Source organism: Sminthopsis crassicaudata, chromosome 3 (assembly GCF_048593235.1).
Source record: "Sminthopsis crassicaudata isolate SCR6 chromosome 3, ASM4859323v1, whole genome shotgun sequence".
Taxonomy (NCBI): Eukaryota; Metazoa; Chordata; class Mammalia; order Dasyuromorphia; family Dasyuridae; genus Sminthopsis; species Sminthopsis crassicaudata.
The window spans coordinates 261,703,465-261,729,341 of record NC_133619.1 but is presented as its reverse complement, the minus strand read 5'-3'; the positions used below and the strand labels follow the sequence as shown (position 1 = coordinate 261,729,341).

At 32.1% G+C, this 25,877-nt stretch overlaps 1 protein-coding gene across 1 annotated transcript in view; it reads right to left on the bottom strand.

Annotated features, from left to right (window-relative positions):
• TMPRSS15 (transmembrane serine protease 15) overlaps positions 1–25,877 on the bottom strand; it is a 138,580-nt gene that overhangs the window by 26,150 nt on the left and 86,553 nt on the right. Inside the window, exons 13-18 of the mRNA XM_074302039.1 lie at positions 23,113–23,202; positions 20,735–20,860; positions 17,374–17,505; positions 8,171–8,281; positions 4,808–4,940; positions 2,262–2,357 (exon numbers count right to left, since the gene is read on the bottom strand). Of these exons, the coding sequence (XP_074158140.1) occupies positions 2,262–2,357; positions 4,808–4,940; positions 8,171–8,281; positions 17,374–17,505; positions 20,735–20,860; positions 23,113–23,202 (688 nt within the window). The remainder of the gene's footprint in view (positions 1–2,261; positions 2,358–4,807; positions 4,941–8,170; positions 8,282–17,373; positions 17,506–20,734; positions 20,861–23,112; positions 23,203–25,877) is intronic.

Sequence of the window (25,877 nt, the reverse complement as noted above, 5' to 3'; positions counted from 1 at the left end):
TATTGCAATAGCTTGCTGGTTGAACTTCTTAGCTCAAATCGTTCACTATTTCAGTTCATCTTAGACTCAGTTGTCAAACAGATCTTCCTAAAACACAAGTCTGATCACCTCATGTCTCTATTCAATTAGCAGTAATTACTCAATTACTGCTCCCTATCACTTCTAGGAGCAAACATAAAATTGTTTGGTATTTCAAATCCTTTCACAACCGAGTATCCTCCTTCCTCCCTTCCCTTATCAGTCGTGCACATTGCATCCTTTGGGTACTCTTTAATCCAGTGATACTAGCCTCCTGGCTGTTCTTTCCAGATATGATTCATCTTCAGAGTGGGCATTTTCTCTGGCTGTTTGTTTTCTGTGCCTTAAATTCTGTCCCTCCTCTTTTCTACCTTTTGGCTTCCTTTAAGTCCCAGCTAAAATCCCAATTTCTACAGAGAACCTTTCTTGCTCCTCCTTAATTGTAGTGCCTTCTTGTTATGGGCCAGAACTCTGAATTTGAAACAAAGGATTCTTACAAGATACTAAGTCAGTGGAATTGATAGAGACAATAGTTATTTAATTTAGTAGGGTTCAGTATGATTGATCTGATCCTACAAGGAGATGTTATGGGCCAGAACTTGAAACAAGGTGCTAAGTGGAATTGAGGAGACAATGGTTAAATCTAGTTTAGCATTGATTTAATCCTACAACAAATAATGGTTTCCTAGAGATATAATGATTGATGTATACTCAGTGAGGGGCATATAAGCTAGAAGCTTTCAGGGCCAGAAAGACAAGTGCACTTGGAGCCTTAGCCAGGATTCAGTTGGGGAGATTCAGAAGCCAGAGCTCAAGCTTTTGGAACCAAGACTACAGAAGGCCTCTAAGAAAGCTAACTGGGCCGCAGGAGAGAAAACAAGACTTGGAAAGAGACAATAAAGGATTTGGACTTCAATACCTGGCTGCATTTGGGGTAATTACTGAACTGAAACTAAAGTTGCCTCCAGAGACCCCAAGGAAACCCCAACAAGAGAAGATTACATTTTAGAGAAGAATATTACACCTCTCTTATATGAGATAAATATAATTTATCCTATACATTGTTTGTAAATGTTTGTTTTCACATCTCAAACATTAGATTATAAGGACAATCCTGATTGCAGGGATGGTTTTTTAGTGACTGGCACATATAGTGGGCATTTAAATGCTTACTGACTGACCCTGGAGGATGGCCACAGTAGCTGGCTTCTACAACCTTTCTGAGTACTGGGGATCCTCCCAAGGTCAGCAGGGTAAAGGGCTCTACAGCTGTATCATGCTTTTTCCTGAGAGGGAAGGATTGTAAGGGACATGGCAATGTATAACCTCTGTGGGTACCCCTCATCCTCAGTAACAGGCTCTTGCATCGTGCCTGAGTCCTTTGGAGACCTGCCCACCTGCTGCTACCAACCCTCTGACCTGGGCACAATCACCAACCTTGCCCACCTCCTGAAGCAGACATGAAGCCGCACACAGCAGCTATTTTTACCATACTGTCTTACTACCTCAAATCATGCCAACAGACGAGTTCCCTTTTTACTCTTTCTCAGTAGAACTGAGTCATGCTCGCCCACTAATAGGGATCCAACAAAGACCAATTCAAAAATGAAGTGGGCACCCAACATTTTCCCCCTAAGCCCTCTCTTTCTCTCCCATCCACCCCTTTAAAAAACTGCCTAACTCCTGAAAAGGACTTCTGCACCCCAACCTCCCCTGTGGTTGTGATCCCATTAGGATCTCATTCTGCAGCAGTAATTTTTCTGAACCTCAGTGATACTGATCTAAAACAATCAGAGAAAAGGAGAAAATAGATTGGATGGTATTTGGCATATCATGCAGTTTTTTAACAATTCAAATTTCTCCTTCCTACAGAGACATTTTTTAAAAAACTCATATTCTTATAATAATAGTAAAGGATAATCATTCTAAACAAATTATAACACATTAACAGCAATGATGTATTATTATCCAGAAAATATACAGTTAGAAAAAAATGATAGAATAGACATGTAGCAGGAATTAGGGATAAAAGAACATATAGCCAAAGTGCTACCCTGATAAATACATCTATGATGTAATTTACATAAGGAGTGAGTATACACTTTTTAATGTATATTCTTTTAATGATATTTAACTACTTATTCTTAATGAATTCTGATCCCATTTATCCCAGATCTCATTATTTTCATATGGAATTAATTTGAATATCTATATGAAGTAATGAACATATTTGTATAACTTACCTGGGCATTAGGATTAAACTGCCATTTAAACCTATACTTAGTTTGACAAATGGTCCACTACCAGTTGAAAAAAGTTGTGATGATGTATTTACATTCCTGAAAAAAACAAAATGCATAATCGGTTCATACATTAATTTGCCAAAGTACCTCCTCTAATAATAAAAAAAGAGTGATTTTTCATGCAAGAGAAAGCATTTAACATTTTGGACACAATACTTTAAAAAAATTTTTTTTTTGTCAAATTCTATTCTATTAACTCATCAGGGCATAGAGTTGACCCTAGTTTTTCAAAGACTATGTAACTTGAATGCTAGCTTTGATAGCTCCTATTATGAAAGATAGTCATTAAATATGGGTCTGGTCTTGTAATGAACTGTGTGAGTCTATCCTCAGTAAATAGCTTAGCTAAATGTAGAGAAGCTCATTACCATAAGTGTGGCTATCAAATAATGATTATTTTCCTTTCTCTTCTCTTTTTATTTTTGCTTCTTCTTTTCTCTTCTTTTTGCTTTCTTCACTTCTTTCATTTCCTTTCCTTTTATCACAACAATTCATTATATGGCTATATAAGGAATGGAGAGGTTGCAATATATATTGGGATTGTTCACATAGATGAAACAATGAACAATTTCAGCAAAATTGCAGGCTATAAAACAAACCCACATAAATTATCAACATTTCTATACACTACCAACAAAACCTAGAAGGAAGAGATATAGAGAAATTCTATTTAAAATAACTTCAGACTTGGGAGTTAGCTGCCAGAACACAAACACACACACACACAACACACACACACACACACACACACACACACAAAGAAAGAGAACATAATTAAAATAATCTTTCCACAATAAAACTAGATTTACATAATTAGGAGAAATTAATTGTTTATGGAAAGGCTGAGCCAGTATAAAAAATGACAATAGTACCTAAATTAATTTACTTATACAATGTCCTATCTATCAAACTACCAATGAGTTACTTTACAGAGCTAGATAAAATAATAGCGAAATTTATCTGGTCAAGAATAGCAAGGGAATAAATTTTTTAAAAAATGGGAAAGAAAGTGGCATAGTAATACCAGGTTTCAAATTCTACTACCTGCCACTATTCATCAAAATAGTTTTGTACAGGGTAAGAAATAATGAAGTTGATTATTGGAACAGATTAGATATATAACATAAAGAAACAAATGAACACAGCAACCTAATGTTTGATAAATCTAAAGATCCCAGCTATCGGGGCAAGAGCTCATTATTCTACAAAACTTTGGAAAACAAAGTTGTCTGGCAAAAATTAAGTATGTGAGACTACCATGTATATAAAGATAAGCTTAAAATTGGTACCTTATTTAGGTGACATCAAATAAAAGGTGGCAACATAAGCAAATTAGTGGAGCACTAAAGAAATTATTAATCATATCCATGGATAAGGATGTTCATGATTAAAGTGCATAGGAGATTAAATGAATAATTTTGATTTCATAAAATTAAAACAGTTTTGCATAAGCAAAACCAATACAGCTAAAAATAAGAACAAAAGCAGGAATCTGAGGGAAAAAAATCTTTGCAGAAAATTTCTCTGGTAAAGGTCTCATTTCTAATATATACAAGAACTGTGTATATTTACAGGAACTGAGTAAAATTTACAAGAGCCATTCTCCAATTGATAAATGATCAAAGGATGATAATAATAACAGAAGAGTTATACTTGATTCCACCAAAGTCAGGATGTTTGTTGAAGAATTTTGTTTTAGGCAATAGCAACTTTGATTTAGGAATATGATTGTAAATCTCAAGCAAACAATTTTTGTTTCCAATCTAGGAGAATGTCTTGAACACACAGTAAATTCTTGTTTTAAATGTCAAGTTTCCTTCTAGAAGATCTTTCTGTAAAGATTTGTAGTTTCATTTTTTTTTGTCATAGTAGAAGCCAAGAAGAATATATGTACATTAAAAAAGTTATGAGGTTCAAATGTCAAGAAGCATATAGGTTCAAATAACAGTTTTGCCCATTTACCTTGCTATTATAGAGTTATACATCCTAAGTTCAAAGAAAGGAAAAATCTTGGATGAAGATATGGGCTACAATTTTATACTAATATGTATCAACATACTTTCATTTAAGAAAGTAGGGATTTTCAGCTTGGTGCACATAACTGTCTTTTTGATATTTTCATAATACTGATTCTAATACAAGTAATTTCCTTTGAAATTTTATATGTTTTATGTTTTTTAAAAAAATTATTCTGAGAAGGAATCCATTGGCTTCACCAGACCAACAAAGGGGTACATGACACTAATTGGTCAAGAATTCAGGTCTTGGTTTAAAAAGAAAAGAAAATTATACATGTATAATATTTAGATGACAGCCTGGTTGATTTCTTTAAATTCAAGAAAATAATAATAGTAATATTTTTATATTTGCCTTTTGCCATTTTCATACATTTGATTAACAACCCAAAGAAATAGGGTGGGCAAGTATTTCGAACTTCTCAAACCCAAGCATGATTATCAATAACAGCAGTGAATAATATTACTCACCCTAATCCTAATAAGTGGCAAACATCATCTGAAAGCTGGTTGGTCCAGTTTTCCGCACAAGCCACATGCCATTCATTGTGAATCCTGAATTGTACCAAGCCATCAACACTTAGCGTGCTGTTGGCTAGCTGAACTAAAGGAAAACAGACAGGATAGTAAATAATGTCCTCTGAACTAAAAATAGGACATCTGCAAATTTGTATAAATTAATGATTAATTAAATCCAATTGAACTGATCATGTCTGTGAGGTGAAGATGGTCAATAAAAACTTTACATGTTACTCTAAAATAAAACAGGACAAAGAAAACCCAATAAAACATAGAACAATGTGCAGGTTATCTAAGGCAAATAAATACAATAGTAATAAGTAAACATTATCAAATAACAAAGAGAGAATCTTAATTTCTAAAAGGGAGAAAACTAAAATTCAGGGACGTCCTTTAGCATTTCTATTAAATACACCTTCCTCAATGGTAATCTTTATTTCTGCTCTTCCATATCATAATCTTTATCTCTACTCTTCCACATCCTGAACTTCTCTGTGTTCTCTCTTCTAATTCCTCTTGCTATTAGTGTTCTCTGTCTTGACAAATCACTTTGCATTTATTTATCTGTGTAATGGGTGTGTTGCCCCACTAGAATTTTTAGCTTCCTGAGAGTAGGACCTGTTTTTAATTTTATCTTTGTGTGACAATCTCTGGCCACAAAAAACCCCTGAGATTTGTAGTTCTCCACAGTTTGAAAACAAGTGATAGATCAAGATAGTGAGATTCACGTATATTTAGAGCAGAGGAAAAGATGAAGAAATGGGGAACATCCCATGACAGCAATACAATCATGGTAACATACACAATTCCTTTCTCTAAGAGGACTTTTAAATTAGAAAAATTGAAAGTGTGTGACATGGTATCTTGCTCCAAAGAATACACTTGTGTTAATATTATTTCTCATAATCACCTTTAATCAACTTTTTCCTTGTGTTAACTGGTGTCCGTGGCTTAAGGTTTGATAACAGCCACACTGGAGAGAAAAACCTTTACATGGCTGAGAATTCAACACCCCAGGCCATCATTAGAATTGTGTTCTATAGAGAGAGGCTGGTGTATGAACCATTTCATAACTACACTTTCAAGTGTTTCTACTTTCTCTACTCTCAAGCACTTGTTAGCCCTGTCTTACTAGTTCTTTCCAGTCTCCTTTGCTTTATCTAGATCATGTTCTTGAACTGTGGTTTTGTCCTGGGCCCTCTGTACTACTTCCCTTGATTTTATTAACTTGCAGGGATTTAATTACTATCTCTGTACTGATGACTTAAATTTACCTGTCTTTCTCTAATCTCTTTGCTGAACTCCAATCTCACATTTCCAAATATCTTGATGTCCAGTAGACATCTTTAAAATGAAGGGAAAAAAAGGTAAAGGAAAAATAAATATAACTCAATATCTTTCTCCTTTTCCAAATTTCTCTGTTATGTCTAGGGCAACACCATCCTCTCAGTCCCTCAGGCTCACAACCCAGGAATCAGTCATCCTGGACTCCTCACTACCTCTTACTGCTCATATCCAATCTGTTGCCAAAGCCTCATGATTTCATGTTTGTAATATCTCTCAAATTTGTCATTTTTTCTCTTTTGACATTGCTATCACTCAGATATGCATTCTCATCAGCTCAAACCTGGATTATTGATGCAATGGCCTGCTGGTGGGTCTGCCTGCTATTAGATACTTTCTACTGCTATCCAATCTCCATTCAGCTATCAAAGTACTTTTCTGATCATGTCTAACCTCTCTATTCAATCAACTCCAGTGATTCTCTGTTATCTCTATGATCAGACACAAAATACCCTGGATGGCCTTCAAAGCCCTTCATAATCTAGCTCCCTTCTCCCTTTCCTGTCTTCTTACACCTTATTCCTCACTACTACTCTTGGATCCAGTGCTGTAGACATCCTAGTGTTCCACAAAGTACTCCATCTCTTGAATTCAGGCATTTTCTCTGGCTTTCACCCATTCTTGAAATGCTCTCTTTTCATCTATATTTACTGCTTTTCCCGACTTCCTTATGTTTCAATTAAAATCTAATCTTCTACAGGAAGCCTTTGAAAATCCATCTCAATTATAGTACTTTTTCTCTGTTACTTCCTATTCATTCTATGTAGGATATCTTTGTGATTATTTGTTTGTTGTTTCCTCCATCAGCTGGTAATTTCTTTGAAAGCATGAACTATTTTTTGCTTCTTTTGTGTTAGAGCTTACCTGGCACATTGTAGATGCTTAATAAATGCTTATTGATTGATATCAGATAATTCCTGATATTTTTATACTAATTAAATTTCTAAATAAAATTCACATTTCATGGGGAAGAGATTAAAAAGGAACATCATAGCTGTTTCCTAGAAATTTTATACCTGTTATATGTAGCACAGATCATCTCACCGTGATTGAGATACTTGTTGGATTTAATTGGATTAGTGAATGGATTTGATGATGAACTTTGCTTCTAGAGTAGAAGTGTTTTATTTCTGCTTTCCATTGTAGGCTATCAGTGATTTGGTACTCTGGAATGTTAACTGTAGCCAAAAGATCAGAAGATTGTAGATCTTCACAAACAGCAATGTGTCAGGAGGAAACACTAGATTTGGCACCAGAAAACCTAGGTTTGAATCCTGAATCTGCTACATAATAGTGCAACATAGGAAAATCATTTAACCTCAGTGGTCTTGTTTAAAATAAGCAGGAACACATTTCTTCTACTTCAAAATGCTATCATTTCCAAATATAAAAAGGGAAACTTGAAGAAGGCCTATGAATCAAAGACCAAGACAATAAGTGGGAGAGAACATCATGCTAAGGCTTTCTCTGCTCCACAAGCAAGACAAAAAGCTGAAACATTTTCTCTGGTTAATAGAGGCACACAAATGGATCATAGAGATATCCTCACACACAAAAAACCACGAAATAATATTCCAACATTCTTCATTTCCCCAATGCTATCATTGCAAACCAAAAAATGCTTTACATTTATTTACAGGGGCATTTAGGGGACACAGTCACTGTCATGCCTGAAGTCATGAACACCTGAATTTAAATCTGACCTCTGGCAATTATTATTAGCTGTGTTACTATGGGCAAGTCACACAACTTCTGTCTGCTTCAATTTCTTCAACTATAAGATGCAAATGAAAATAATATCCTCTACCTCCCAGAGTTGATGTGAAGATCAAATGAGATGATATATGTAAAAAGGCTCTCAGCACAGTGTCTGGCACATAGTAAGTGCCATATAAATGCCAACTACCTTTGTAAGATGATTACGGGCTCTAATAAGAAGCTTTCCTCTTATTCTCCAATAATAATACATACCACAATGTGTTTCATCTGAACCATCAGTACAATGTTGATAATTATCACAAACATTAGCATTTGGAATGCACTCTCCATTCATACACTGAAACTCATTTTGCTTGCAGAGTTCTAAGAGAGAAAAAATTTTACTTAATAGATAAAATTATTAATAATATTTATAGCAAAAATACAAATGTTCTTTTATCACTTTAAAACCAGAGTGTTGCTATGAAACATAGATTTGGACCAATGATGGCTACTTGCTGAAGCAATGTCCTAGTTATTTGAAAGGTTTTGAAAGTGAATTTCTGGAAGAACATAACTGATTCTATCTTTTTCTGTATTAACAATTTTGTTATATAGGACTTCCCATAAACTACAAAACCAGACCTTCACTATCTCCTTTTCTTCTCCTATCTGTACAAAAAAGATTTATTTGCTAAAAGTGGGAGAATAGAGAATCTTAAGAATTTCAGGGCTTAATTGTACATGTTCAACATATTGGATTACTTGCTGTCTAAAGGAGGGATAGAGGAAGAGAGGAAGAAAAATATGGAACACAAGGTTTTTCAAGGGTGAATATTAAAAACTATCTTTGCATGTATTTTGAAAATAAAAGTTATTTTTTATTAAAAATTTCAGGGCTTCTTTGTGTGCCCAGTGGATGGTTCTTTTTGGCTTAGTGAAACTAGCTATACTAAGTAGATAATTCTCTTATCACTGTTGCAAATGATAAACATTTAATTTTTAACAAGTACTCTGTTGGTTTTTTTTTTCATATAAATTCTTTTCTTTTTTTCACGCTTGCTACATTACGAATGACACATTTTCCTCAACAACTGATGGAACAGGCCACACTCTGAGTGTAATAAAATATTTTTCTGACTCATTCTGACTTATTAGTGTTAGCAAGTTAAATGGATAATACATTCATGGGACAAAACTGGCAACTTCAAATGGAATTGGATGATCCATCCCTATTAATTAAGGATCTTCTGGAGAAAGGTAGAACTGGTAAAATAGTACTTTTGAATTCCAAATTGAGAGATTTGTGAAAACAAGTTAGAGTTTGTGGTTTTTGTTTTTTTTTTTAAATTCTGTAGTGTCTGTCTATCTTTTGCAATGGAATCATCTTATAAACTATTGTCTAGAATTGAGGCAAAAATCAATTAAATACTAGTTTCCTGAGAAATACAGCACTATCATATAGTATTTGAAATCAATGACTTGACCATTAACCCTAATACTCCAATGGGAGGACCTTTTCTAATTCTAGGTGAATATCGAATCAAGACTAGGTTCTCTTCCCTGCTCCCCTCTCAAATTTTGTGCCCTTTTTCCTTAGTTCTTACTGGAATAGAAACTAGAGACATCTATTTATCTATCTGTCATTGGTATTCATTGATTATTCTGACTAACCTCTGTCTAAAGCCTCAGGTAATTTCTGGTCTACTCTGGTCTCAGGTACTAAAATACCAGGAAGCATTTAAAAACAAACAAACCACTATTCTTGGGTAGGGCAGAACAAGAGGAAATTCTGGTGAAGGTCTAAGTGGTTTTTAAATTTGGGTGTTGGAGAAAGGGGAAAAATGCTGACTCAGAACTAGGAGGTTACCTATTATTAATGACATCAAGCTGATATAAACTTCAACTCTGCCACTAGTAGTCTGTCATCATTAAGGAATCCAGCATTTCTGTTCCAAAACATTTTTACCATTTGGAAAAAAAAATCCTAGGCAAGACTGTTGTTCTAAGACTGTACTTATTGAGCTCGGTCAAACTAACTGGGTATCCTAAAGTTATTTTATTAAACAGCCCTGATAAATATCTAGTACCTTGGATTGTAAAACTTCACATATTTTAAAGGCTAAAACAAGTTAAATGAAACAAATGGCTAGTTCATTTAGGGAGACTTTGAAGTGAATAAATTTGCCAACCAAATTATTTTTTAAAAATTAAATTAAAATATCCAACTCATTTTGAGGTTTCTCCAGGGCCTGAGTGTTGATATTCTGTCATATTGTCCATCTCAGATTTAGGAATATTAAACCCATTATTTATTTAAGAAACAATAATATCCCTTAACAAAACTCTTCCCTTGAATAGCAAGAAAAGCCCCTCTATTAAGTCCTCTTGCTAAAGTTATGAAAATTAAGAAGACAGAAGAGGAAAGAAGCATAGAGAACCTGAGGGAGAAATGCCAACTATAAGACTGTTAGCTGCCTTGCAGCAGAATTCTTGGCTAAGTCCCAGGGCCTTGGCAAAAGAAATGCCCTTTTCATTTCAGGAATCTGGCCAATTCTAATGTGAACTGTCTCCTTTACAATATACTTTGATTAGAATATAAGGAAAGGAATGAGAACTTTTCTGTCAAGAAGAAAAAGAAAAGTTTAAAAAGCTTTCAAAAGATACAATCTAATTTCTATCTTTCCAATTCAGGCCAAGACGAGATTACAGAGATAAAGATAGATATGAGAGAAGGAAATCTTTCTCTTCAATTGTGGAAATTTATAGTACCATAAACTATTTAGAGACTATCTTTGTGAAGTCTTCTCATAAGATTAAGGATGAAATAAAGATGTCCATTTTCACCACTATTCTTCAATACAGTATTAGAAATACTAGCTGTACTAGTAAGACATGAAAAAAAGAAATTGAAGGAATGAGAATAGGCAATGAGGAAACAAAACTGTAAGTGGTGCACTTACAGAACTCTAGAGAATCAACTAATTAAAAACTTTAGTAAAGTTGTAGGATATTAAACAAAATCCACAGAAATCAGCAGGAGGTGATAAAGAGAGAAATTCCATTTAAAATAACCTCAGGAATCTATATGTCAAGACAAACCTACAAATCTAAACAACTGAGAAATATTAATTGCTCATCAATAAAGTGAGCTGAGCCAATAACAATCTGGCACAGGCTTGGAAATGAAATGGTAGGTCAGTGGAATAAATTAAATACATAACACACAGTAATCTAGTTTTTGTTAAACACAAAGATCCAAGCTTTTGGGGAAAGAATTCACTATTTGACAAAAATTGCTGGGGAAACTGGAAAGCAGTTTGGCAGAATTTGGGCATAGACCAATATCTCATACCATAGACCAAGATAAAGTCAGAATGGGCATATGGTTTAGACCTATAGTGTAATAACATAAGAATTAAGGGATCAAGGAAATGTTTATCTGTCAGATTCATTAATAAGGAAAGAGTTTATAACAAGTAAAAGATAGCAAGAATTTAGGAAAATAAAATGAATAATTTGACTATATGAAATTAAAAAAAATTCACAAAGTCAAAGCATCCTAAATTAGGAGGCAAACCAAAAATTGGGGGAAAGATCTCATTCTTAAATATGGAAGGAGAAGAATCATAAAAAATGAAAGCTATTCCTAATTGATAAGTGGTCAAAAGATATGAAAAGATAGTTTTAAGAGAAAATCAAATACTAAAGAGGGGAAAGGGACCTGTATGTGCCAAAATGTTTGTGGCAGACCTTTTCATAGTGGCTAGAAACTGGAAAATGAATAGATGTCCATCAATTGGAGAATGGTTGGGTAAATTATGGTATATGAATGTTATGGAATATTATTGTTCTGTAAGAAATGACCAGCAGGATGAATACAGAGAGGCTTGGAGAGACTTACATCAACTGATGCTGAGTGAAACGAGCAGAACCAAGAGATCATTATACACTTCAACAACAATACTATATAAGGATGTATTCTGATGGAAGTGGATATCTTCAACATAGAGAAGAGCTCATCCAATTCCAATTGATCAATGATGGACAGAATCAGCTACACCCAGAAAAGGAACACTGGGGAATGAGTATAAACTGTGAGCATTTTTTTTGTTTGTTTGTTTTTTGATTTTTGTTTTTCTTCCCAGATTATTTTTAGCTTCCGAATACAATTCTTCCTTTGCAACAACAACAACAACAAAATTCGGTTCTGCACATATATATTGTACCTAGGATATACTATAACATATTTAATATGTATGGGAATGCCTGCCACTTAGGGGAGGTGGTGGAGGGAAGGAAGGGAAAAATTTGGAACAGAAGGGAGTACAACGGATAATGTTGTAAAAAAATTACCTATGAATATGTACTGTCAAAGAAAATGTTATAATTATAAAAATTAATAAAAAAATAAAAAAAAGAAATCAAAGCTATCAATGGTCATATGTAAGAATGCTGTAAATTACTAATAATTAGAGAAATGTAAATTAAAACAACTCTGAAGTGCAACTTCACACTATTACATTATTTAACATGATAGAAAAAGAAAATAACAAATGATGGAGGGAATATAGAAAACCAGTGACATTAATATACTATTCGGGTTGTGAATTGGTCCTACCATTCTGGAGAACAATTTGGAACTATACCCAAAAGACTATAACAATAAGCATACCTTTTGATTCAGTAATATCACTACTACATCTGTAAATTTTTAAATTTAATTTAAATGTAGATTTTCAAAAAGGGGAAAGGATCTCTAGTACAAAAATATTCATATCAGTTCTTACTGTAGTGGCAAAGACTTGGAAATTGAGATCTTGCTTATTAATTGGAAAATAGCTGAACAAGTTGTGATATATGATTGTGATGAATATTATTGTTCCGTAAGAAATGATGAGACAGATGTTCTGATCAATATAATGATCCAAGATAATTCCAGAGGATTCATAATAAAAAATATTATTTACCTCTAAAGACAGACCTGATGAACTCTGAATATGAATGGAAGTATACTTCTCACTTCTTTCATTTTTCTTGCTTTTTTGTGGAACATAGCTAATATGGAAATAGATTTTGCATGATTTCACATGCATAATTGATATTACATTGAGAAAACTTGGATCTCAAAATTTAAAAAAATATTCAAAGTAAGTAAATAATTAAATTTATGGGTAAAAATGTAATTTATTTACAATGAATTCCTAAATTTTGGATTGAAATAATTTTATAAATGCAGAAATAATTATTCTTGTAGGTTTTATAGTCATCACTTTGTAGAGTTTTTTAAAGGACAAATAAGAACAAAAAAATTACTGAAAATTACTAATAGCACTTAGACCCCTTACCACTTTTTCTTAGTGATATAACATTGGAAAAAAAGTTGATATCACCAGCCAGAGAATGTTAAGAAAACCTTAGAGAATGAAAAAATAAATAAATAAGTGGTTTCATAGTCTGCAGTTTGGAAAAAGAAGTTTGTTTTGATCAGAAAACAAAATTTTATTTAATGAGAATTTTTTAAAATTACCTCTGTTTTTCTTTGAATATTTTTAGTATAATTTTATTGAAATTTTTAGTAGTTATGTATGACAAAATGAAAATATCTGTAACCCTTGAACTTTCTATTTTGTAGGTTAAAGTTTTGTAACTAATTGGTATTCTATAAGAAAACTTGTACTAAATGTGCCAAGACTATCCTTTTCAATGGAATGAAGGAAATCAGTTATGAAGGTAGAGTTGGGGCATGACTGAAGAAAAATAAATGAATACACATATAGATTAAGGGACTGACAAAGTAGTGAAGTTAAATAAAGTGTTAGAACATGGAAAGAGAGGTTTGAATAAGAAGGATTTGAAAGAAATTTGTAAACACTAGATGGAGAAAGGTTGGTTAGAATTAGTTTAGAGATTATTTTCATTATCTCTGAATTTTATTTCACTGATTTGGATATTTTTGTTTACGCGTAAAAAAATATCTGGAATCATGAAACATGATTTAAAATTGACAATATTCTATACAATTACAACATTTATTAAGTGGAGAACACAGAAATAAGTTTGTAGCATGGAATTATTTGAGTATAACATTCTAAAACTCTGTCCCATGAAAGGTATAGTCTAATCCAGGGGTTCTCAAACTATGGCCTGGGGGCCACATGCGGCTCGCTGAGGATGTTTATGCCACCCACCAGGTTATGGCAAATGGGCTGAGGGGCCGAGACAGCGTGTGAGTTTTTGTTTTTACTATAGTCTGGCCCTCTAATAGTCAAAGGGACAGTGAACTGGCCCCATATTTTAAAAATTTGAGGGCCATTGGTAATCTTTATGGAAGGGAATATACATTCATGATTTCATTACTACCTCACAGAAGCTATGTTTGAATTCCCATATTTCAAAAGACTTTCTTTGACCCTCAAAGAAGAAAATGAGAATGTAAGACTAGCAAATTAACTCTTTGGCAACTAACTGAGTGTAGCAGACTCTTTAATTTGAACTGGCAATAAATGACTCATGGGAAAATTGAGATTCCTCATAGTAATATTTGTCACTGTAGATCCAGATTTGATTGGATAGAGCTTATTCTATTAAAATTGTAAACTCATTTAAAGTTAGAAGTGTTTTCCTATTAAGATAATTGTGATATTTGATCCTTAATATAAGTAGATAAGGCCTTAATGAAAAATATAGTTAAAATTTAATATTAAGGTGATATGTTTGGAAACTGCAAGAATAGGAATTATACACGTAATTGTGTCAAAATTACTCTGATCTCTGAATGAAATCAGCATAAAATGCCAAATTTTATAGATGATTGAAATAATTTTCTATCAACTGAAATGTCATTTGACTGAAGAAAGGGTTTGTTTCAGGCTTTAACTCCATAATATTGTTTAGGCTTTAACTCCATAATATTGTTTATGTTATTATCATGCTTCCAATTTTTCTTGCATTGTGATTCTGAGGAAATAAGAAATACGGTTAATAGGTTGATGTAATTGCTTGGTTAACTCTTTTTATTATTTAAATACTGTGGAATTGTGAAACTAATCCACTTATTAGATATTATTGTTATTATGGATAAAATAATTGCCAAGCATTTAATTGAGTATGTTTTGCTTAACAAACTAATAATGATAATTGCTTAGTGTTTGAGAAAACTACAAAAGACTTTGTAAATTCTCCTAATTTGTGAAGTTCTTCAGGAACTTTTCGGATCCTTGAGACCTTCTATTTGGGCAGATTTATAAATTTTTTCAGCTCTGCAGAAAAATCATCTATAAAAACGATATAATTACTAGAATTTTGTAGATTCTAAGATAGTAAATTGGATTACTAATTGATTATGAAAATCAATTTGGTAAAATTACATGTGGAACAGTATGCATTAAGTTCAGTTTAAATATTTTTCTTTTTGCATTAGAAATTAATATTTGATACCTTAAAATGTCCAGGCTATCAGAAGCTATTGTCTTTCTGAATTTTGAGCGAATTTTCATAATATTCTTTTTGTATAAAATCTCAGAATATGATTTATTTTCTTACTCTTTTACTAATTGTTATATTGAAATATCTATTTGTGTATCTGGGAGGTTTTTTCTTTGTTTTTTAGGAAGACATTTTATGCATTTGATGAGAACAAAGAATCAATATTTTTTAGAAATTATGTTTTATTTTAATTGAATGCTATTTTGGCAACAAGAAAGATAACTATAACTTGCCCAAAGCTGTGATTGGTAAAATTTGTTATTTGAAGTAAAATCTCTTGGGGCTGTAATTTGATATTAACTTGAGTTTTGAATTCAGGTATAATTGAATTATGATGATTGGTAATCTACCATTTAAAGGAAATGTTATGAGTTACTCAAAGAAGTGAAATCTGAGAATTATTACAAGCAAATATCAGTACTTGGGAAGGTTGAGAAGGGAGTAATGGAAGGATTCTCTTGTCTCAATTTCCCCATTGTGCTTTTTCTTTTGAACAGAAAAATTTCCCATTTGGTTAACCCCAAATGTGTTAACAATTCTGAAAAATAGACTCTTTCAAAAAATTAGTTATGGTTCTTACCTGGAATCAAACAGAACTAAAGAAGCTTTATCTTACTATGTCTATGATAGTCCTATCTGTATCCTTAGGTTTAGGTTTGAAGGAATAGTTTTGCTATTGTTACAACCATGTCCTTCTTTACTCTTTTCATAGCATGGTCCTGGCAGGTGAATTGTAAAGTTTACTTTTTATAATAAACTTGTTGCAATATTCAAATATCTCTGAGTTAAAATAATGGTATACATGTATAAAGGACCTTATTGCTTTTATTTTTATTATCCTGAATTTGTGGTTATTACTCCTTTCAATTAGATCAAATTGGATTCTTAGGTTTGGCATCCCCTGCTAATATTAATATTAATAATATTATGTCCTTAAAGTATTTAATTCTTTCTTAATATGAGAATAACATATATCTCCAAAGGGGGAAATATGTGCTACATGATTAATATGCTATATGATAAATTTAATGTAACCTTTACTTTTTTTCATTATTTCCTTTGATATTCTTGACTTTTTGTCCTTCCAAATGAATTTTGTTATTAATTTCTCATAATAAGTAAAATTATTCTTTGGTAATTTAATTGGGATAGTGTTGAATTATAAATCAATTTAGGAAAAGGTGTCATTTTTATTATAATGGTCATGTCCATGAACAATGAATATATCTCCAATCATTTAAAACTAATTTCATTTGTAAGTTTTTTTTATGATTTGGTTTGCTTTGGCAGGTATACTCCCAGGTATAAATACTGTATGGAGTTATTTTAAATGGGATATCTTTTACTATGTCTTCTTGCAGAGTTTGGTTTGTGACATATAGGAATATTGATGATTTATGTGGATTTACTTTATATGTTATTACTTTGCTAAAATTATCAGTTCAACTAACTTGTTGTTGAGTCTTTGGAATTTTCCATCATATTGTCTGAAAAAAGAAATAGTTTTGTTACGGCTAGGATTTCCAATATAATATTAAATTATACTAATGACAATGGTCATCCTTATTTCACATCTGATCTTACTGGGAAAGTTTCTAGTTGATCCTCATTACAAATAATGCTTGCTGATGATGTTAGAGAATTTTTAAAAATAAAATTAAGGAAAAATAATTTATACCAATACTTTAAAGTGTTTTTAGTAGAAATGACTGTTTAACTTTATCAAAGGCTTTTTCTATATCCATTGATATAATCCTATGATGTTTGAAACTTTTATTATTGATGTAATCAATTATGATAATAGTTTTCTTTAAGTTAAACCATTCCAACATTCCTGGTAAATATTCTCCATGATCATAATGTAAATTTTTTATAATATATTGTTGTGAGCTTTTAGTTAATAGTAAACTTAATTTAATCCTATTTTAAATCCAACATTTTCAAAATCTTTCATACAAAATATATTTTATGTGTCAAAGTATACTTACCTAAGTGATATCCAGTAGTGAAGTTGGCTAAAAACCCTCTTTCATTTTGTGATTCATCAGTGATGAAAAGTACAGTCATCTGGCTGGTAGTGGAGTATACATCCTTTACAGGGCCTAAGCCTGTGTACACAGCTGTTTCCAAAGAAAAGTAAATTTTAGTAAATGTATGCAGTGCTATTTCAAGAAACTATAAAACCTAAGAACCTGGTCCATTTAAGCAAATATGCCAATTAATTCTTTGATGTTTTAGAAGATCAATTTTTACTTCTTTGTGGTAAAAAGAACAAAAGATTTGGAGCAGTGGTTTAAATCTTCATTTACTAGCTATGTGGCTTTAAGCAAGCCACTTAATCTATTTTAGTATGTTAGAATGAATGATTAAGGTCAAAATAGAGACAGATCAGTTCCAATATCTATTGGTGGATATCTCTGTTAAGAAATCACCATGAGGATTACTAAAAAAAAAGTTTGCTTTATCCTGCAATTAAAAAAAAAATTAGCTGATTCAACTAAAAAGCAAGATTCTCTCACTCTTCTACAACCAATCATCTCTGGAGAAGTAACATATACAAATGTGTATATATGCAGTTTTACTTGGCAATGTTCCCAACATTTTTCAAAAAGCTTAAAGATGATAAATTTTGCCCTAATAATTCAGGCCTTAGTTATGAGCCAGAGACCTAACTCTGTAACCCTGGGCAAGTAACTTAACTTTTGTTTACTTCCGTTTCCTCATCTGTAAAATGGAGGTAATAATAGAATCTGTCTCTCAAAATTTCTATGAGGATCCAATGAGGGAATAATTATAAAGTGCTTAGCACAATCTCTTGTGTATAGTAATCATTAGATAAATGTTAGCTATCATGATCATCATTATTATTATTATCAAATAGAGATAAAATCCTAGAAGGAAGTATAAAAGAACAAAAATAAACAATTAGGTCATATTGAGTCCTTTTACCAATGTGGAACTTAATAATAGTTTGTAACTACATAGGCTAATAGACTATGAAACGGAATTAACACAAACTGGAGGACAAAAGCTTAGGCTTATAGGAGCAGTTGCTGTGAGAAATACCTTGCAACTGTCACTAATAGACAATAATAAAAGCTAGTACACTTAAGAGGATTTTCTCATAAAACTGATAATAGCATAATGTATTAAAGGGGAGAAGGATCTTGCTGCTGATCATAAAGATGGGAAAAATTCATTACATATCTCACCTTGGTACTGAAATACCATTATACTTTCACCTACCTTTTGAAATTACACTTTTACAATCCCCAAAACTGGACTTCACTATTTCTCATCTGCAAAATGAAGGTGCTAAAGTAGACAGCTTCCAAAGTGTCTTCATCACCAATGAATACCTGAAGCTAACTAATCATATTTCTTATGACTTTATAAGCTCTAGACTTCAATGATAATTTTTATTTCAAGAAATTACTCAATTCAGTGTCTACTAAGTGCAAAGTGCTGAGATACAGAGATCAATGAGATTTGTCTTGCCATCAAAAAGATTATACTGTACTGGGAGGTGTGGTAGTATATGGAATCTATATGGACAAATATCACAAAAGATAATCAATGTTGTGGACAAGAAATAATAAGCCATTTGAGGTCTGGGGTGTTTTTTATTTTGTTTCTGAAAACTTAACCCATAAAATAATAGAAGTAATAAATATTTATTGAATTGAACTGAATCTGGACAAAATAAGAAAATTTTAAAAACTAACATTGTCAGTTGGAGATCAGAAAAAAATTTACACAGAAGTCTCAAAAGAAAATAAAGATTCTTTAAAATAGAGAATAAGAGGAAATACATTCTAGGAATGGAGAATGGAAAAATTACTGCATAAATTAATAGAATCAGGAAAAACATATAGAGGAGTTTAGGGTGTAACTGAAAGTCCAATGTAACTAGATGTGGAATTGTGAAGGGAAGTAATGTTACATACATCAGGAAATTAGTTTAGAGTCTGATTGAGGAGAACATAAATGTCAGGATAAAAAGTTTGAATTTTATCCTGCAAGTGATAAAGAGCAATGTAAACTGGCAAGGAATGCCATAGTCAACTAAGTCTGTGCCTTAGGAAGATTACTTTGGAAGCTAGAGGAAGGCTAAGTTATTGAGAGGAGACTGGAAGTGAGATATCAATAAGGAAGTTTTTAAAAATACTCCAAGGCGAAGGTCTGGGATTAATGTCTGAGCTAAGTAGAGAGGAGGGAACAAAAGAAATCATAAATAACAAGCAAGAAAGAACTTTAGAACTCATTTGGTCCAATCTACCCATTTTTAAGAATAAGAAACTAAAGCAATATGAGTTTATCTGATTTGCCCAAGATTACATAGTAGTTGACAAATCAAGGATCAGAAATAAGTCATCAAACTTCAAATACAACTCCATGTCTATTACACTATGCTGTCTGTCATGGTCAGATGTAAGAGATGATGAAGTGAAATTGACAGGATTTAGTGAATGATTGTATTTGGGAAATCAGGGAGAAGAAAGAGTAAAAAATAATTCTAAAGATTTGAATTTTAGTGGCTCAGATGATAGTGGTGCAATTAATAGACATAGGAAAGTTTGGTGAATTCCCCCAAAGAGGAAGGTGAAGAGTTGAATTTAGGCTTTTCAGCTATAACTTTTTTTGTGGAGATATCTATCAGATAGTCAAAATTGTGACTGGGAGAATAGCGATGTATATCTAGATTTGGAAGATGCATCATTTCTTAGGATGGTACAGAGATTATCTGTACAATCTTCTAGCCAATATTAAATATCTCCAGGACCACATGGAGGCCCCACAATGCCTTTTGATAACTTTTTCCATTTTTTTCTAAAACATTTTCTGAGAGATATACTAGTAAGCTGTCAATTCAATCCATACAATGGAAAGAAATGAGAGATGCCTGGATGATAAGATATACTGTTCCCTCAATATCTATTTCATATGGATTTCAAAAGGAATATGGAAGCTCACTGGATAGAGTGCTGGGTCTAAAATCAGGAAGATCTAAATTCAAATCAAGTATGGACAAGTCACTTAACCTCTGTTTGCTTTAATCCACTGGAGAAAAAAAATGGCAAACTATTCCAGCACCTTTGCTAAGAAACTCCCGTAGACAGTATTGATGTGTTATGGCTAGGGTCACAGAGTTAGACACAAATGAATAACTCAGCAACAACAACAAATAAGAGTACACAGTGAATAGCACACAAGATACAAAGCATTTCCCTGATCTTTCATCCTTCCTAAAAAAGTCTGTATAGAATGAGTATTCCTGCATGAGCCAATCAGATGTTCTGAATTCTATGCTAAAACCTATGCTAAAATGATTCAAAGGATAACACTTACCCAGTAATGTGGAGTTGTCACCTCTACCATCTCTGATTTCAACAACATCAGCAACATTTTCTAAGTCAAATATTTCAAAATGAAGTTGGATGTTCTTCCCTTTTTCGGCATTTAAGTACCAGATACCTAAAATATGATAAATACAACAACTTAATTTAGGGGTACAGTTAATATTTTAGCATGATCCAGAGAAGTAATTTTGGCTGAGAAGGATTTCAGAACTCTTTCAGGATTACTTTTCATTCCATGAACAGCTAACTTCATCATAACACTAATTATAAGTAACATACAGATTTAATAATGTTATTTCAGGTGAAAGCATAAAATGAATTTGAAACTGTTTGCTATAATTTATCATATTAAATAGAAAACATCCTTTTTTCTCCTATTTTTATTTTTTCTATGAACTTAACAAATACCACACAAAATAACTTTTTCTCTCTATATATATTATCGAAAAGCCATATTAGTGAAACTGCAAATATATATATATAAATACTTGCTTTACAGTATGTCAGACTCCAAATCCAACCTTAATTCTATTACATCACATTGCCTCTCAAGGAATAGATATAAAAAGATAATATAGAAGTGAAAGGAATTGGCAACTGATTATATGTGAGTAATCAGGAGGAATAAGGAGTCAAAAGTTTTGGTATGCTGTCTTCATGTTGTCATTTTCTTTGATTAAAATTTGTTTTTATGATTTATTTTTTTACTCACCAATTCTTTAAAATTTAGAAATTTTAAAATTTAATCTTAATAATTAAATCTATTTTTAAATGTGCTTAATTGAATATAATTTTTATTCTACTGTGGTCAATAAATAACTTATTTTTAACATTTCCCCCCACAATTTTATAAAATTTGTATCCTCTTAATCTATTTCAATTTTTTAAAAAGGTACAGTGTAAAGATGAGTTATATGCATTTTCCTTTCTATTCCCTTTTAGTACTCACTAGAGCTCTACTCTATTTAAGATTTCTAGAACTCTGTTCAGGTCCTTACCTTTTTTCTTGTTTATTTTTGTTAGTTTTGTCTAGTTTGAAATAGAGTATATAATTATGTCCCCCCATATAAGATTTAATGGTCCATTTCTATCTATAATTCCATTTAACTTTTCCTCTAAGTATTTACTTATTATACCATCATATATTCAAAAGTATTGGTTATATATAGTGCCTTTAAGGAAAATTTATTTTCCCTGTTTTTCTTTTCTTTTTTTTTTATCATGCTTATTTTGTTCTATCTTTGTCTAAGGTCCTGATTGTTAACCTTGATTTTTTTTTTTAGTTCAGTGGAATAGAATAAATTTTGTTACAACTTGTTATTTTACTTATATATTATTTTTTGTTTCTAGCAAGTTTACTTGAATGTATTTCTATACCAACATATTTCCTCTTTTATTTTCTAAGTCAATCTACTACCATCTTGCATTTTATAAATGAGTTTATTTCATTCACTGTTATGACTATTATGCTTATTCATCTATCATATTGTCTTATATTTTAAATCTCTTTACCACTTGCCATCCTCTTTACAAAGAAGAGGACAGTGGGATAAAAGAGTTTGCTCTCTAGTTACCTATTCTTGATGCAGTTTGTGTTGTCTCCCTTGTTCTTCTCTCTCCTTGTCTCAGACTATAATCACAGGCTTTACAATTTTTTTTCTTTTCTTTTAAACTCCATGTTGACTCACATTCCTCCTGCTCCATGACCCAATCCCTTATAGCTGGAATTTGTTTTGCTTATCATCAATCTCAGAAACTATATTCCTGTTTATTCTCTATTCTCTCTTCTTCTAATTCTTTCCTTTTCCTGAGTTGGATTTAATGTATTGCTATGTCAAACTTTGTGTGTTCTGCTTTCCTTTTTCTTTTTTTACTATCTTCCTTTCATTCACTGAAAAAATTTATTGTAATTAATGAGTCATCAGTAAGTCCTACACTTAGACAAAATCTGGGAACTTTAGTTTCAAAGGAAATTTTTCTTCTTCTGAGAACTGCCACAGAGTACTTTGTGTAAAATAAATACACAATAGATATTATTGAATGAATAATCAATTATATGTTTTACATAAAAATTGTCTTTTGATCCATTCTGCTGAATTATTTTCCATTACAAACAATATTCAATGCTCTCAGTTTTCTTAAAACAAACCTTGGTCAATTTTTTTTATTTAGGTAGATTTGGCTTATTCTTCATCTTTTTAGGGCTGTTGGTAATATTTTTCATTGTCTTGGTTTTTTTTTCCTTAAACAATCATATGTAGTTACATTCTATTAAACTATATGCTAAGTCTGTAACTGATTTTTAAATTTGAAACAATAATTTAAAAATATCCAATTCTCTGATGATAATAAAAAATCATGACTTACAGAAAGCTTGATTGGGGTAGTTATTTGGATAATTCATAGAAGAAAATGTTGTATTTGGTTCCCAAAGTTCCTGAGGGCCTCCACAGTCAGCTAAAAGAATGAACATTGAAGATATATTAATAAATTGCTGCTGATTGATAGTGATAGAGTAAATAATTTTCAAGGCATTGTCAAACTTTAATAACAATAAAGTGACACAAGAATGTGTCAGTCAAAAGAGATTCTGAAATATATATGGGATTTTTTTTTAAAAGAAGGAGAATTAATGACACTAACTTAATAGGTAAAAGCAAGTTTAATGCTTTTATTTTTAATAACGAAATAACACTTGGGGAGTTAAATAGTTTCTTCAATAAGTAGTGTTAAAAGACACTATTAACAACACTTTTTCCAATTAAGGCCAAACAATCTGCAGACAATATGGGTAATTGCTTTTGATTAAATTTGAGAGATGCTATAAATTACCTTTATTTCTTCCTAAACTACAACCATCAAACTAATTTTATTTATTTTTGGTACCTAAAATTATCCTTATTAGTAATTAATTTCTTTGTACTAAACTTTATTCTTTCCTGCAAGGATTCTTTAAAAATGAAAATTAACTTGGAAGATGTATCACTTTAAAATTTTAATTTTATTGTAAATGAATGTTATCAGCTAACTTTCCTATAGATCAATGGACATGTAAGGGAGGAGATATTCAAAGGTAAATTTCATCTATTCCATAAGCCCGTTTAAATCTGACCCCAGTTTCAGTATTCTTCATGAGTCTAGGTAGAAACCGAGATCATCTTTAAGAAAAGCCTGGAAAGCCCTAATGAATTGAGGCTAAGTGAAGCAAGCAGAACCAAGAGAAAATTATACACAATAATAAGAAGATTATGTGATGATCAACTGAAGTTGGAGACTGAAGTGGATCAAAGCACAGTATCTTCATCTTTTGGGGTTTTGTTTGTTTGGTTTTTTCTTTACCATGTTTTTTCCCCCTTTTGGTCTGATTTTTCCTGCACAACATATCAAATATGGACATGTTTAAAAGGATAGCACATATTTAACCAGTATTAGCCTGCTTGCTGTTTTGGGGAGGGGAGAGGTAAGGAAGGGAGAGAAAAAAATTTGTAACACAGTTTTACAAAAATGAATGTTAAAAACTATCTTTACATATATTTGAAAAATAAAATACTATTTTAAAAGATTTTTTTAAAAGAAGCCTTAAAATAACTGTATGGACATGTATACATATATTGTATTTAACTTATACTTTAACATATTTAACATGTATTGGTCAACCTGCCATCTGAGGGAAGGGGTGAGGGGAAGGAGGGGAAAAGTTGGAATAAAAGGTTTTGCAATTGTCAATGCTGAAAAATTACCCATGCATATATCTTCTAAATAAAAAGCTATAATAAAAAAGAAGCCTGAATCATCTTTGTTTGACTAAGAAAATTGAACATAGACTTCCTGTGTGAGTACTACAAATGCATTAGACACAATCATAAACTTCATTACATCTATTTTAATTACCCTATAATTATTTTAAAAATTTGTTCTCTTGCTAATAAGAATAAGAAAACAAATCAAATCACAGCTTTCTAGTTTGCTATTATCTTTAAATCATAACACTGCTATTTGGGTCTTCTACTAATGTATATTAAATAATTTCCATCAGGCTCTGATTACAACAAGGCAATCCTTGCACATTTCCCTAATCAAGTCACTTTCCCATTCATCAAATAGCTCTTCCAAACCTTTAAATCTTTCCTCAAGTCTCCCATGTTTTTTTCTCCCTTTTCTTTCATTCCTATAACACAAAAAAGTGGCCTTTTTCTCTCATAAGGATAATTCCTCTATATGCACAAATGATCCCATTCCATCCTGTCTCTTACAGCATACTTCTGGTGGAATTGTACACACATCTACAAAGCTTTCTTTGCATGCTGAAGTTTTCTTTTGATTTCAGTGCTTTTAGAACATTCATCAGGCTGTGGTTGAAATGTTCAGGTTGTGGATCCCCTTGAGGGTAGTAAGGAGTTGTCCGAGATTTCTCAACACTTCCCCAGCACTCTCAGCTGCCTTTCCGATCTTACAGACTGAAATAATAAACTCTTCCCCAAACATCATTTCTCATCAGCTGCTCTGCTTGCTTTTGACTTTATGGATATCATGTTCCTATGTAGCATTTTCTCTGGTGAGTCTCTACTTCTTTTGTAGCTTCATATTATACATTCTTTTCCTCTACAAAATTGTAAGCGTCTTAAGGGCAGAGGGCTTGTCTTTTTCTTATTTGTATCACCAGAGCATAACACAGTACCTGGCACACAGAAGGTATTTAATAAATGTTTATTGGTTATCGATACCAACCAAAGCTAACTTTCCTTTGAGCAGTGTATTTTCCAAGTCTACTTAGTTCTGAATATGTCCTTATAAGAAATAAATTCACTTCCAAATATTCTTCTTATATTTTAGCAACGTTAATTCCTGGCTCCTGGTTTGATATGCCTTCAGCATATAAGATATGCTTCTGATAACAGAAACATGTCATCTATCTTCTAGAGCTAGAAAGTCAGTGAAGACAAATTCTACATGTTTGCTAGAATAATAACCCTTGGATAAAACTTCGGTTGGCTTTGCAGAAGGGGACCTCTAGTGCTAAAGACCTTGGGAATTGTGTTTCTTCTGGCTTAGAAAGAGAGGAAGCTAATGGGAAATGAGGACTGGAAAGCAAAGATTGCTTCCAACATGGGAGTTTTTGAGGATCTCTTGAG